This window comes from Equus caballus, chromosome 25, assembly GCF_041296265.1.
Source record: "Equus caballus isolate H_3958 breed thoroughbred chromosome 25, TB-T2T, whole genome shotgun sequence".
NCBI classification, from domain to species: domain Eukaryota; kingdom Metazoa; phylum Chordata; class Mammalia; order Perissodactyla; family Equidae; genus Equus; species Equus caballus.
Genome location: NC_091708.1, coordinates 42,472,029 through 42,487,969, shown reverse-complemented (window position 1 = coordinate 42,487,969; position 15,941 = coordinate 42,472,029). Strand labels below are relative to the sequence as shown.

The 15,941-nt window shown below is 45.9% G+C and overlaps 1 protein-coding gene across 26 annotated transcripts in view; it reads left to right on the top strand.

Moving 5' to 3' along the window:
• Window positions 1-15,941, top strand: part of RAPGEF1 (Rap guanine nucleotide exchange factor 1) — a 142,039-nt gene that overhangs the window by 25,523 nt on the left and 100,575 nt on the right. For 2 of the 26 annotated variants that reach the window (XM_001499272.7, XM_070251959.1), the window contains exon 1: window positions 2,016-2,401. The exons of 19 other annotated variants lie outside the window; for them this stretch is intronic. In XM_001499272.7, the coding sequence (XP_001499322.2) occupies window positions 2,338-2,401 (64 nt within the window). In that variant the 5' untranslated portion in view covers window positions 2,016-2,337. Of the gene's footprint in view, window positions 1-1,927; window positions 2,402-15,941 lie in introns of those variants that run through there. 5 more of the 26 variants (XM_070251954.1, XM_005605889.4, XM_070251964.1 and 2 more) reach the window with 3 other exon arrangements.

Sequence of the window (15,941 nt, the reverse complement as noted above, 5' to 3'; positions counted from 1 at the left end):
GTGGCGGCCTCCAGCTTAGCAATGGGAGAGTGGGCGAGCGCAGGTTCCTGACTGTGGCCATCGTCCTGGGTGTGCACAGGCACTGAGGGACTGACACACCTGACCGTCAGGACTGTGCAGACTACCAGGGGAAATACAAAGATCCCGATGAAATTCCAAGGCAGGGGACTCTGCCTGAGCTGAGGGTGGCGAAGGTGGGTGAACCCGTGCTCTGGCAGGAAGGACAGTTTATTTATGGATTAGAAACACTGGTTAACCCATTCTAGCGGCTGTGGGGGCAGTCGGTGTGTGTAAGTGGGGAGAATTCATTTGTTTATTCCTTCATCTGTCCACCCATTTGTTTGTTCAACAGAGAGTTATTAAGCACCTACTGTGTGCAGGTATTCTGCTAGTGCTGGGTGGCTTCGTGTGCGGAGCATTTGGTTAAGTTAAAACTTCCTTAAGGAGACGTTAAGATGCAGCTTCACAAGTAGAGCCTTTTCGATCGATTGTGCTTTTGCAGATGTATTGAACTTCATGTCTTATGGAAGAAATGAGGTCAGATAGCATATCCAGCATTGAAGACTCGCCTAAGGAAGATTGTTATGGCATTTAGCAGGAAACTGGTCTCTTCAGAACGTATTGAGGAGGAGTGTGATTATTGATGGGGGTGGGCGCGGAGGTCAAGTTGGATGTGGCACCACTGTTATGTTCAGGGGACCCCCCGGCGTGGTGGGGCTTCCAGGCCTTTGCTCTTTTCCGGTGTGTGGTTACAGTTTGATCTGAGAAGAGCTTGGAGGTACAGTGGCAGGGAGACGGGGAACTGGCAGTGGCCTGCACGATTTGCTCTCTTTCCTGCCCCGTCTTTGGTGGAGTGAAACGGACACGTGCTGTTGGCTTTTCCAAGTTTGGAATCTCAGACTATGGTTTTGTAACAATATTTCAATATTGGTAGATCAGAATATGGAGCCTTAAGATCTCGTAGAGATTCGAGTTTGGCTTTGTTCAGTTTGCAGACATTTCAGGATTATTTCTCTCTTCCTCGGAATAGGCTGGGGCTGGTGGACCACGATGCCACTGGCACCTGGAAGTTGTAGCAGAGCATGAGGAACAGGTGGAACCCAAGTGGCGTGTAGTGCCTCTTAAACTCAGTCTCTCTGATTCACTCTAGTTCTCTAATCTGCTCCCCTGTTGTACCATCTGACCATGATAGAATGAAATTCACTTCGATTGTGTGCCTTTGGCTAAATTGCCCAAAGCCAGTAATCTGCCATCTGAGCTAGTATAGTTTCATCCCCTAAGATTATAAAAATATTTATGATAAATATTTACCAAGGGATTCCTAAGTGTGGAGCAGCATGCTCAGCACTTCAAACGTTCTGTTCCCTGGTCCTCATTCCGGCTGAGGAGCTGGACTGGAGTTAGGCCCGTTTAGCAGATGGGGAGGCTGAGGCTGCTGCGCTCAGTGGGGAACCCCAGCGGCAGAGCAAGGATCTGGCCCCCGGCGGTTGGGCCTGCAGTGTGCGTGCTCCGGACGGTTCTGTAAGAGCTTTTCTAACCTCAAACTCTGGGATTGAAATCAGTGAGATCTTCCCATCTGCCTTCACATTTTCTTCCTTTTTACCAAAAGGTCTGTGATTTCATGCCCTTCTTTTCTTCCAGGAAACCTGTTGTTCAGAATTTAGGCAGTGCAGCACTTTCTCCAGAAAAATCATTTCCAAAGTAGAGTGAAAGATTGGAGCTGGAGATTCTAAACTCTGGGCTGTGTCGTCCTCTGTGGTCTTTTCTTCTTTCAAAACTGAGGTGTGGCTGCATTTCGATGTTTGTTTGTTTCCCTTGGAAACACAGTTTTAATGAAATCAGTTTGTTTTCTCTGCTGGGACTCATCGTATGATGCACACTGGTCTGAGGGTGAGAACCCTCAAAAGAAGGTGTGACATTAGGGTCTGTGTGAAAATGTTTCTCATGTTACACCCCCACGTTCCCCACTTCTCCTCCAGGAAAAGCAGCATTAAAGGTGGAAATACACTTCATTCATTCGATGAGTAATGGAGTGTCAGAGGAGGGCTGAGGAAAGAACTTCTTAATATAGACGATTACTGAGACCCGCCGGTAGGGCGACAACAAGCCTTTTCTTATGATTTCCTCCCAGGGAGTGAAGGGAGTTTGAAAGGCAGGAGGCAAAGACCTTTCAGAGTAGAGTCCAAGTTCTTCTTGGGAGGGTTTGCCAGGGCTCGCCACTGCGCGGTTTGGGATGTCGGCGAGATGAATCCCCTTTCAGCTTGTGACTCGGTCCTCATTCGCTGTTCAACAAAGACACCTGGGCTTGCAAGGGCCCTGTGATCCTCTGGCTTTAGAATGGGCAATGCTCTTGAAAAACAGAAGCCCCTGAAACGAAGCCATCTGTGCCCCTGGAAACAAGGTAAGAAGGCCCTGGGCTCCTCTCCAGGAAGAAGGAGGGAGGCAGCTCTGTTAGGGTGCTTTGGTTCAGATCCAGAGCTGAAACTGCTTGGGGAAACACCTTCCGGATCAGACAGCCCTTGCTGTTTAACATGGTTTAAAGAGAATCAGCAGACGGTTCCTAAGGAGTAAGGTGGTTTGTCTCAGTAGGATGGCATAGCTTGCCTGGGAGTTTAGTTCAGCTTGAGATTTCTCTTCAGTGCAGCATGTGTCTCTTGGTTGAAATTTTCAGCTTTTAAAGATATTCCAAATAAAAATGTGGCTATCCAGGAGTTTGAATTCTTCCTAACGGTTTGGTTTAGAGAATGTTATTAATAGCTTTCAAATATAAGCACCTTTCTTCCAAAGAGTTCTAAGTACCTTCTATAAAACAATCTCATGTTTGTTCATCCTTGATGCCCATGATGCAGGGCGGCAGCATCTATTAATACTTACTCTGTGTCTCTCAAGGGCTTGTGGTAGTGTCAGCTTTGAGTAGGAGGAAGCCAGCAGGACCACAGAGCAGTGCCGTGGTGTGCCAGGAACCTGGGGGACCTTTAACAGTGTCCCAGGTCGTTTTGGTCTCGCAGTGCACTCGCTGCCTTTTTCCACAGTTATTAACCCGCAGACCAGCAGTTTGCAGACCCGGCAGGCATGCCAAAATCCCAGTGATGGTACCTGCAGGACTTCATCGGGTCTTGGCTCTTTTACCTCCACTTGCCAAGCAAAGTGGAGGCAGCACTGGACCTGTAGCAAGACAGTGTAACTGCAGTTGTGTGTAAGGGTGTGTGTTTATGGACAGAAAAAATAAACTGAAAGGAAATGCATGGAAATGTTAATTAGTTGCCTTTTGTGGTCAGGTTATGGATAAATTTCTTTTTTCTTTTTAAGAGAAAAATAGGCGGGATGCTAATTTACTCTCAAGTTCCAACCCCTCTGACTTTCTACCACTCATTCTTTGGCCAACATGTTACTTTGAAAAAGGTACTCCTTAGTGGTCATTGATCGGATCCTGGTTTGAACAGAACAGCGATAAAAGACATTTGGGGGACCGTTCAGGAAATTTGAATATGAACTGGGTAGTAGGTGACATTTGGGGACTGTTCCTAGTTATATTATGTGTGATAATGGTAATGAGTCATATAGGACAGTGTCCTTTTTTGGATAGTCATGCTGAAGTATTTCAGGGTGAAGGGTTCTGTTGTCTGTAATTTTACTCCAAAATGGTTCAGGTGAATGAATGAATGTGTGCACGCATACGTACATACATACAGATGAGCAAATAGGACACATTTAACCAGTGGGAGAATCCAGGCAATGGATAAATGAGGTTTGTTATATTTTCTTTAGTATATTTTTACTCGTTTTTTAGAGGCAAAAAACATTAAAACACCAGTTGCTGATTACCACATCATAGTCCATTGTCCTTCAGAAGAATGACTCTTAGCAGACGTGGGGCTCACTGCGTTGGGTCGGGATGCAGCAGCCTTCTTCAGTGCCACACGGCCGGTGTCTCTAGCCATGAAGAAGAACATTGGCATTGATCCAGTAACCCAAAAGCGCTACTTTTATAACATGAATTTAATACATTTCCTGACTTTTAGATTGTCTCTGATTTTCCTTAGGAAGATGTATAAGAGTTACAACTTCTTAAAATTTCCGTTGGAAGCAGCTGGGTTTACAGACAAAATTAGAGAAAGTTGTATGTTTTATTTTGTGTAGTTGTGTTCAGTAACTTAGGGCACTTTGTGGGACCACTGCTGGTAGTCAAGATCTCAGAATCCACAGTGAATTGGGCATAAAAAGAAGAGCAGTTCCTTGGCCCTGAGTTCTGAGTCCCCACGGAGTGGCCTGTGTCAGGATTTGTTTGTTGGCGCAAGTTAGACCCAGGGCGGCAGTTTGTGTGCCCGATGCAGAGGCCATCGAGGCCCTGCCGAGGAGCCCCGGTGACAAGGGGTGGAGTCGTCCTTCCCAGTGTGTCTGTTTATCTTTGTCTTTAAAGATTGTTTATGTTTTGGAAATGGGATTTTAGAACAATGTTTAGGAACCGGATCTAGTGAACCCCAGGCACCACCCTGACCCTGATCTGAGTGCGTTTTCCAGAGTCCACGCTCAGCGTCAGCACGGTTGTGAAATCTCAGGGGATGACTGACAGGCTCCAGGGCCAGCAGTGTGGTGTCAGCATCTGCTTTAGGAGCAAGTGCATGGGAAAGTGGAGCACGTCCTCGTGTGCATGTGCTACGGGCAGCTGGGACAGCCCAGGCTGCCCCCGACTTCTGTCTGCCTGTCTGTTGCCCTGCCGTGGCGGACTTTAACCAGAGCCAGACGATCGTAATTAGGAAGGTCAAGCCCAGAATACATTCTGAGGGGAAATTTAAAGGAAATCATTATCTGCCCTCGAGATCAGTTATGTTTCTGTTTCCAGGTCATATATCTGGAAAGTTGGAAAATTGAAGTGACAAAGTACTGGTTCGAGAAACGAATCTCACCACCTCTGCCTGCTGTCATCCTAAAGAGTATTTTATAGCCCGTAGAGAAACACCTCTCTAATGATTTCACACAGTGCGGGACATGCACCCTTTGAGGGACCTGTGTTACACTCTGACTTTTACACGTAGTCCTTATTTTTCTTAATAGCTCTCAGAAAGCAAAACATAAGGAAAAAACAGCACTCCTGTCTGGTTTTTACGATAGTGATTGCTTACAGTGGTTGATAAATTTGTCATTTGTCTTACCATAGTGAGTTCTACCAGGCCTCCATACAAAGAAATAGGATGGGAGGTAGGGTGAGGCAGTGGCTTTGCGTGATCCCGAGCAGTCCAGCCAGCCAGTTCAGCCCCTGATTTGCTCTCTGACCTTGAACAAGTGGGTTTTGTAATCCACATTGCCTCATTCACTCACTGCCCTTATCTCCAATGGCCTTCTCCAAATGAGTGCATTTTATCATGTTATTTCCTTACAGCCCTCACCACGGGGATTTTTAAAAAATTTATCTGCTTACGACACTACTTGTTTGCAAAACGCCTGAGGGCTGTCTGTCAGGATCATTGTTCTGTGCTCCATACTAGCACAGCGTGTGGCCCTTGGTGCCCTCCATGAGTGCACTTGGTAGGTGACAAAACTGAGTGCGCCCTGGCTCCCACTGTCACCATGGGTATAAATGAGGGACGAGAGGTGGAGCGTGGTGCATAGTTGGTGCTCAGGACATGGTAGCTGCCCGTGCTGCAGGAGTTTGCTGGTTATATGAGGCTTGGAAATGGTCCTTCTCTGCCTTTCTCTGCCCAAAGTAGAGACATTGGGGGATGAAAGTAGGTACACCTTCCTCCATCCCACAGCAATTCTGAATTTACAGAGACCAAATTTATTGATTGTTTACACTGCAAAAGATTGCTTCGTATAAGTCACTTAATCATAGTCAACACTTAGTTGTTGATACACTCACCCAGACACCTGGGGAAACCATCAGTTTACAGCTAAACTGAACTTCTCTGAAATACACCTATGATCCTGCCCTCTCAGAAGACTCTTCCTCTCTTTCCTTCTTTCCTTCCTTCCTTCCTTCCTTCTTTCTTTCTTTCTCTCTTTTTTTCTTTCATTCTTTTTCAGAAATAATTTGAAGTGTTTATAGTGGTCATTTTGGCTTTTGGGACTACAACACGGCAGACATTTCCTTGGAAATTAAAAATTGAAGCAGTAGTTGCAAATTGAATTATTATCTCCTTCAGAAATCCCAGCAGCTTGAGGCCATACCAGCCTGGTAAATGGAAATGTTAATGATTTGCATGTTTGTACACAGTTGGGTGTGAGCAAATGAAATTAGCACCCTCAGTGGAAGAGCTGACTATAAAAAGTGTCTTTCCCAGGCGGGCGCTGACTGGGGTTTTGCCGTGCTGGGAAGGAGATTGTCTGGCTGAGGTGGGAGTGGGGTTGGAGAGTCAAAGATTTGCATAAATTCCACATGCCCCCTGGTTCCTCTGCCGTAGGGGGAAATTTAGAATTGTTTGGATTCCAGTCCGCAAAGGTGTTTAAACTTGCCTCTACAAGCTAGGTGCGGAAGAAACATCTTGGGCCTCCAGACGCCCATGAGCCAGGTAATTAATATTGATGGCTTTCCTGGCCAGAGCTGAAGCCGGCCCACCTCCCACCATCCATTTTTGGTGTTTATTCCATTGCTTTGGGGCTGCAGTGGTGTCTGGTGTCAGCCTCTCAGGCAGTACCTCAGAATGTGCAAGGGCTGTGTGCTGCACTCCAGCCCCCCGCTTCTAGCTGAGTGAGATGAGCCACATGACTTCACGTTTCCAAGCCTCTTTCCTGGGCTCTACGTGCGCTTAATAGTAACGCCTACCTGGAAGGACTCTTGTGAGAATTGAATGAGATAATTCATGTAAAGGGGTTATAGCCCTTAGCATACAGTGAGCACCTAATGAATAATACTAATTCTGTTATCATACATTGCATAATAGAACCCTGAATTTGCCAGGTCGTGGATCCTGGGCCTGGCTCTGTCCTAGCCCCAGCTAGCGGTAGGCATTTGGCTAACTCTCTTTCCTTCTCTTAATTCAAGGGTTCACATGCCAGATGACCTCAGAGGTGGCTTTGAGGGCTGTGAACGAAGGACCAGCAGCACTGGCCACTGCCCTTCATATCTGCAAGTTCCCAGGTGTTCAGTACCTGGAGATGGCGTCGGTTCTGCTGAGCACTGTAGTCACAGGGAATTTTTATTTCTTTGAAAATGGTTATTGTAGGACCGGACATAATTGAGCTATTCCTAGTTAACTAGAATATTAAACTAACCAGGACAATCCATTTTCCCCTTCTGAGTACTGTGGCGTTGAAATGTTCTTTTCATTGTAGTTCAGAGCATGGACTCTGGAGCTCGGATGCCAGGATTGAATCCTTGCTCCCCCGCTTTCTACTTGGCTGATCTTGAGCGAGTTACTAGCTTCTGGGCCTGTTTCCTCATGTGTACATAGTACCTGCTTCATGGCGTGGCATGAGGATCAAGGGGTTTATACATGTAAAATGCTTAGAACAGTGCCTGGCACATACTAAATGTCCAGGAAGTATTTGTTACTGTTGTTATTTTTAGGTTAAATACAGAGAAATTATATTTTATTTTAGTTGAAAAAGTGTTACATTATTAAAGAAAAAATTGGAAAAAATTGACAGCATGCAAAGAAGAAAATTTTAAGTATCTAAATCTAAAGGGCCTAAATATAGTGAATGAGCAGAAGTATTAGCTGTTACTGCTACTCTTTTCCAGGGCTGCTGCACATGCGTGCGTGTATTTCATATAATTATAAGCAGAGGCAGTCATTTTGTTTTTCTTTGATTTCATGCTTCTCTGTGGTCTTCAAGCTACTGTAATAACTGTGACATTTCATGATGTTAATATTCTCTAACTTATTAAATTATTATTCACCTGCTGCTGAATACTGAAATTGTTTCCCCTTTTTTGCTGTGATAGGTAAGGCAACACTAAGTAGCTTCATTCATATATGTTCGTGATTCTGTTGGATGATTTCTTTAGGATAAGTTCCCAGTGTCATGTTCGTAAACCAGAAACGTAGGAATACCTTTAAGGCTCCAAGGGATGCATCTTTTAACATTTCCTGAGTGATGCATCAGTTTATCAATTAGCCGCAAGCACGTTAGCATTGAGTATTATAGTTGTGAAATTGTTTCTCTTGTGAAACTTTATATATACTAGTGCCACAGTGATGAATTACCTAATCACGTGGGGCTCAGAGAAGGGCATGGAAAGGTAAAAAGCCATTATCAGGCCTGAGAATCCTGTTTTTGTTTTTAAAATTCTATTTTCGTATAGTCTCTTGCATTGGACTTGGCTCAGTCTCATTCCATTGCTGAGTTTCATAGAAAAGGGGCATGAGACTTTATCTAAGGATACCCGTTTGCGATCACAACTTTTTGCCTTCTGCCTCCCAGAGAGCAATGATTAGTAAATACTTTAATTTCCTCACACGAAAGAGACATAGTGAGCCCAGAAGTGTTATTAACATTATTAGCATATCGCTTACTGTTAGGCAGCATGACTGATGACCCAACTCTTCCCCCTCGCCACTTCTGTTGAGGGCTGACTTGGTACCGTTTTCCCCAACTGCTTGTACATGACAGGGACACCAACTGAGTTGTTATTAAAATAGATATACTGCCATTAAACAGTTTCCTGCAAGGGTGCTTCGAATCAACAAATGCGAGCATCAGGGTGTTCGAGTAAATAGAATGGGTGAAGACAATGTCTGAGCTGGTTGTTGGTGAGGCTCCAGGCCGTGTTTGGACATGACCATCAGTAGGCTTCGGGTAAGAAAAAATTTTCAAAGCAAAGGTTATTTACCGTGCTATGGAATCGCAGATGACTTGAGCTAGAAGGGAACTGTGAAACTCTTCCAAAATGATTCCTTGATTTTAACCACTGAAGAATTTGAGGCTTAGAGAAGAGAAGTAACCGTCTGAAGTCCTGCAGCTAGTTTGTAGCTTAGTGTCTCCTGTGTTAGGATAGTAATGTAACAATGATATAGTAATGTATGTAATAATAATATAAAACAATACTATGATTATATATTTTATATTTATGTTATAGAATAAACCGTGTTCAATACATTGTATATATAATACATTATATAGTGTATCTATCATATACAGTATATAGTATGATATAATAAAATGTAATAATAATACAATAATAATATGTTGGGATATAATGTTACAGTAATGCTGATGGCGTCCTATATGCCAGGTGGTACTAAAAGATCTGTGTACATTATGGGCTTCCATAAATCAGTTTTTTGTTAAGTGAAAGATCAGATGTAGAAAATGGAAACCATTAGTGTGAAGGAATTTTTCTCATGAGAAATGTGGGGTATTGTTTTGGGTGTGGGTAAGAAAAGGGAAGGAAACTTTGTTTTGTCATCAGATATTTCCAAATTTAGAACAATATCTATCCCTACCCATTGGCTTTAGGATATGCCTTACCCTGGGAACATGCATAAACTACATTTCCGTGTTTGGCTATTTCTTTTCCAGCTGTTTGGAGGGTGTCACCATTATTTAAGATAATAGCAATGGCCAGCAGCCACTTTGTATCTAATTACATTTTGGTGGTTCCTTATAGGGCACTTGATTTCAGAAGTCACTTCATGCTGAAGTACCCAGACGACTGTTTCTGGGGATCTTATGGACCACAGCTGAGGGGGGTGCATCTGTGTCAGGGGTGGGTCAACTTCTTAAGGGCCAGCTAGTGAATATTGTAGGTCTTGCAGGGCCGAGAGGCAAAAGCAAGACTATTATGTAGGTACTTACATAACCAGCTAAAATGAAACCATTTAATAATGTGAAAACCATTGTTTGCTTGCAGGCTATAAACAAGCAACCTGCACAAACAGTGAGGAAGCCAGTGGGTTTTAGCCCGCAGGCACAAGTTTGCCAAACCCTGATCGATGGAATCTTTTTGGTCTGGTGCTCTTTGCCATCATTATTACTCTGGAATTCAGAAGTAGGTCATTCATTTACCAAAAAACCTTTGAATTTTCAGACCAGAAGACAACTTAAATATCATCCTCCAGCTGCCTCATTTTTATAGTTGGGATTACTTAGCTGAGTTCTAGTCTACCGCACACACATTCAGGTCTTTATCTATAAAAATAGTCCTTCTCATCGCTACAGTGATGAGAAAATAGAGGATGGAAGGTTGAGGAAGGTGGTGCTATTGAATATAGAGGCCTTAATAGTCTTCCTTTGCCATTAAATGGGGCACTGTACTAAAAAGTCCACAGTTTCTCTAGTCATTCATTCATTGATTAATGGATGTTCATTCAGTCAACAAATATGTATTGAATGGGTCCTATTTCAGGCCGTGTCCTGGGCACAGGGGGATATCTAATGAAAAATTAGACATCACTGCCTCTGGAGTTTATGGTGTATACATAAACAAGTAAACTCTATGGTCTGTTGGATGATAGGCATCGTTCAGAAGAGCAGGGGAGGGGATGGGAAATCCGGGGCTCGGGGAGGGGATGGGAAGTCCGGGGCTCGGGGAGGGCTGGTTAGTTTTGCAGAGGATGGAAAAGGAGGGCTGCTCCATAGTGAGGGCTGGGAGCATGAGGGCTGCTGCAGACTGAGCAAGAGCACCCTAAGGGAGGAAGGGCTGGTGCAGAGGGCCTGAGATGGGAGCAGCCAGCTTGTCTGAGGAAGACCGTCAGGCCAGTGTGCCTGGGGTCAGTAGACTCGGGGGAGTGATCGGAGATGGGGTCAGGGAGTAGCAAATCATGCAGGGCCTTGTAGGTGATTCCGAGGAGTTTGAAGGGAGAGCCACGGGCCTTTGCTGAGGGTTTGAGTATGGAGGGTGAGAGAAGAAGGAGTGCAGGATGACGCTGATGTTTCTGGCCTGAGCATCCTGTCTGTCATAAATGGACTCAGGAGTGCTGGTGCAGCCGACTGAGGGGGAGATCAGGAGCTGTGTTTTTCAGATTAAGTTTGAGATATCTGTTAGAGATTTAAAAGGAGATGGCCACTAGGCAGTTGAGTAGAAGAATCTAGAGTTCAGAAAAGTTTAGGCTTTGAGTCATTGACCTAAAGATGGTATTTAAAGCTGTGAGACTGGATGAGATTACCAAGGAAGTGAGTTAGAGAAGAGAAGGGGCCAAGGACTGAGCCCCGGGGCACTCCAGCATTAGGAGATCGAGGAGATGAGACATACCCTCCAGGAAGGTAGGAGGAAATGCAGGAGACTGGTGTCCTCGGAGCCAAGAGCAGCCAAGTACAGGAGAAGGGAGCAGTGGTGACAGATATGCTAATTTGAGTCACGTCACAGGAGGACTGAGACTTGACTGTGGGATTTAGTAACATGGCGGTCACTGAGGACCTTGAGAAGTTTCAGCGCATTCTTGGGGGTGAGAGGGTTTCAAAGAGAAGGAGCAGAGAGGAATTAGACACAGAGAGAACAGACAACTCTGAGGAGTTTTGCTGCAAGGGGGAGCAAAGGCAAGGCGGTAGTTGTTGAGGGTGGTGGAGTCAAGGGAAAGCTTTTTAAATAGGGAGACATAATGGCGTGATTGAATGCTGATGGGAACGGTCCAGCAGAGAAGGGAAATGTGGGGACTGGGAGATTACTGGACGAGGGGAGCTGCTTGTTACTGAGTACTGTTCTAGCCGTCAAGTAGTGATAACACGTCACCCCAGTCTTTAATGACTAAAACGACAACTGGTTATTTAGTTCATGCTTCTGCAGGTGGCAGTTTAGGCTGGGCTCCTGGTCTCGGCTGGGGTCCGTCATGTGTCGGCAGTCAGCTGCCAGGAGGGCTCATCTCTGTGCCTCCAGCAGGCCAGCCCGGGGTCACTCACCTGGCAGCTGGCAGGTTTCCTAGAGAGTGCAGCATTCAAGCTCACCTGAGGCCAGGGCCAGAACCGGCACAATGTCACCTCCACCTCATTTCATTGGTGAAAGCAAGTCCCAAGCCAGCCCAGATTCAAGGAGAGGGGAGAGAGACCACCTCTTGATGGGAGGTACCTGAAATCACCTTGCAAGGAAGTGTGGATCCCAGGAGGGGATACTTTGGCCATTTTTCCAAACAGTCTGCCATGGTGTCTGTGAGCAGAGTGTGTTGCATTTGACCCTCACAAGAGTTCTGTGTGGTGGGCAGCGTTATCTCCATTTCACAGATGGAGAAATGGGTTCAGGGTGAGGGTCCAGGAAGTTGCTCAAGATCACACAGCTAATAAGTGGCAGAGTTGGGACCTAAACCTTGGTCTGTTTGATCCCAAAGTCCCTTCCTTCTCTGTCCTACCTTCCCGATAGTGTTGTTTACAAGAGCAGACTAGAGTGTCGCCTCTTCTCTTTTCTTGTCAGGCAAGGGAGTAATATTTTTGCAGATGATTATCATCTCATAGTTAGAATGGGCTGAGGGAGGCAATTATCTTGTTGTGGTTTGCATGTTTACCATGTGAGGATTGGACAACTGTATTTATTAGAACCCCGTTGAGGTCACAGTGGTGTGTGTAATTAGGGCCTTTATTGACACAAATTCATGTCTCCACTCTCAGCTGGACCCTTAGTGCCCTTTGACAGTCTTCCCACTTGTCCTGGGTCAGCTGACTCTCCTGTTTCTCGTAGAAGCCTATCCAGATAGTCACCACTGTCTTCAAGGCCCACTTCAGACCCCCTTGCCTCCAGGCCTTCTGACTACTTTTATCTTTGCCTCTCTTTCTGTCCCTGACATGGAGACCCCTACCTGTAGTCCAAGGTTAGACTCTTCTGCTCAGATCCTCTTTCTTCCATAACCTGTCATGATCAACATCTTACTTCCTCAGTCCGCTGGACTTCAAGCTTTCCAAGAGCGGAGTCCAAAATGCAGAAAAATTAGCATTAGCATCAAGGAACTGCCTCTGCCTCTGGTTGTGTAGCCTTGGGCAGGTCATTTTCCCTCAGTTCATGAATCTGAGAAGAGTGGATGAGTTGAGCCATCTCAAAGACCGCTGAGGAGAGCAAGGGCTGCTTATGTCCATGTAGGAGACCATGGGCCCAGAGCTCAGTTCCATGTGCAGTGGATCCTGTGTGTCCCGGGGCCTGAGCTCTGTGTGTCCGACAGCCCTTCAGTTTGCTGCAAGAGCTCCAGCATCCTCTCTGCCCTCTCATCGTTCCAGTGTCAAAACTTTTTGGCTGCAGGGCCAGAGCAGCTGCCCTCCCCTTAGCTCATTAGGAAAGCAGCTGGAGAGATGGCTGGTCTGGGAGTTGATTCCACAATCTCAGAAAAGATGATATTTGGTTGGAAAACAAAGACCACAGTGAACGTATTTTTTAAAGCTCTTTTAGGTGGAGGGAGCAGATAAGTTAAATCAAGCATTTCAAGTCTCTACAGCCTTGCTTATAGGGAGCCCTTTTAGGAGTTTTCCCCTTGTTTCAAGTCTCTGGGTTGGGATTTCAGCAAGCTGAGTAGGAGGAAGGGAGGGAGAGCCAGCAGGGAGGGCTTCTGTCTGTCTGCTGTGCTTTCAGCAAGCTGATGCCCAGGCCTGAGATTCCGGGTGCAGAGTGGGTCTTGATTCTTACATACCCGGCCACCTATTTATCATGTGACCTTGGGGAAATTACTTAATTTCTGTCAGCCTCTTTGCTCATCTGTAAAATGAAGGCAATTAATAACATTTACGTCATGGAGGGCGAGGAGGAGTAGACGAGGGGGTATTTGGCACAGAGCTAGCTCTCAATACATTTCAGCTATGATTGTGATTGTTCTATAAAACTCACATTTTGTCTTGTTTATGTTGTAAGTCATTCGTTAAAGATTTTTCATTCTTTCATGATTACGCTATACTTTCAAGCTGTCTCCTTATAGTATTTCTTACTCATTTGGCCATTCATTCACTGAGTTTGTATTTATCAAGCACCTACGTATGGGTGAGGTACCCATATTTATTTTCTTTCTGCTCAGATTACGATGAGCTGTTCATTTCCTGGTGGTTGACGTTATAACATTCAGAGCTACAGTTTGCTGAACACCTACTTCAGGAGAGTGTTTCCCTGAGGGTTGGTTTCTGAAATCTGGGCATAAGGGGAACATTGCGTATAGTCACAATTACCCTTGAAAACCCCTTAAATCATCTATAATAAACAGTCTACATCAGTGGGTCATCAAACTTTTTCTATAGAGAGCCATTACTCAATATTGGCTTTGCAGGCCACATGTGGGCTCTGTCACATAGTCTTCATTTGCTTTTTTATAACCCTTTACAGTATAAAAACCATTCCCAGCTCTGGGCCATTCCATCAAGCTTTTGTCTACACGAACGACATGTGGTGGGCAGCCTCAGCATGGCCCCAGGGGGTCCCTGCCTCTTGGGGTTCACAAACCTAGGTGTAGTCCCCCCCCATTTTGTATCAGGGATGATTGTGATGGATGGTATGTCACCTCTGACGCTGGGTGGGTTCTGCCTCTCTTGGATTCTGTGGTTTGGGGGAGACCAGCTACCTGTCATGAGGAGAGGCCCACGAGGTGAGGAGCCGAGGCCTCCTGCCAGCAGCCCAGGGATGAGCTTGGAAATGGCTCCTCAGCCCCCGTCAGGCCTCAGGTGATGCAGCCCTGCCTGAGACCTGACGTTCATCAGAGACCCTGAGCCAGGACCACGCAGCTCACTGAAATCCTTCTGTCTTTAGGTAATTATAAAATCCTCAGCAGTGAAAGGAGAATGGTGAGGAATTCTAAAGAATGCCTGCTTGCCTGCAGAGTTTAATTAATTCCTGTTTAGTATTATGTCTGTAGCAGTTAAACATGTCAACAAATCTGGTTATGGATAGGATGGTGAAGTTACCTGAGAGGACGATGCAGTATGGTTTAAGGAAGTACACCACTTAATCCCCACAGCAGCCCTCGCTGAGGTCAGGACTGGGGGCTGAACGTCCAGTCTGATCTGACTTGTTCCCAGCCCCTTCTAGGCTCTCACTGATACGTAATAGTTAAGGGGCTCCGCCATAATACAGCAGGGCACTTGCAAGCCGTGGAGAGCTTTTGCACCCACACTCAGTAGCTCCAGATGCCTTTGCTCTTTTTCAGTTTTGTCCACAAGACCTTCTGTATTTAATGGCTCATCCACAGGCAGCTGGCCATTGACCTACGTCGTGTGCCCTGCCTTGGAAAGATGAGCTGGGCCAGTTGGTTCTGGCTCTGAAATTTGAACCAGGAATCAGAGAGACTGTCTAATCACTGGTGGGCGTTTGAGCTAAAGAGTCTTATAGAACTGGAGAGTTTGGGTACGCTCCCAAATTATGAGGGAGTAGTAACTCAGAAGAAGCACGTTCATGCATTTATTTAACAAATATTGATTGAGCACCTGCTGTGTACCAGGCATTGTTCTGGTTGCCTGGGTGACAGCTCTCCATCCTCATGGAACTTACATTTCTAGGAGGGAGAAATAGACAATAGACACTATACATTAGTGACTTATGAAGAATGGGAGAAGGTGATAAGTGCCGTGGGAAGCGGAATGAGGGGCATCAGGAGTTCCCAGCATGAGGGGTCAGATTGCAGAGTTCACTAGGGCAGCCAGGGGTGGCCTCAGTGGGAAGGTGAGATTTGCCTCAGGTCTTGGAGGTGGTGTGGGAGCCGGCCAAGCGGATATCTGAGGAACCAGCATCCCAGGGAGGGGTGTTCAAGGAATGGTGAGGAGGCTGGTGTGTCTGGAACAGAGAGAGCAAGGTCCTCTCAGGCCTTGAGGACCATTGTAAGGGCTTTGACTTTTCTCTTGAGAGAAATGAGCGGTTGCTGCCGAGTTTTGAGCAGAGCAGTGAACTAGTCTGGTTAAGTTTTAGTCGGAGCACTCTGTTGTGTATATAGGGGAATAAAGGGGAGTCAGGGCAGAGGCAGGGAGCCCTGCCGGGAGCTGGTGCAGTAATCTGGGCTGGTGCACTGTAGACGATGGGAGGTGGTTGGGTCTGAACAATTCTGAAGATTAGAGCCAACAGGATTTCCTGACTGCTTGGATGAGGCTGTAGGAGGAAAAGAGGAGTCGAGGGT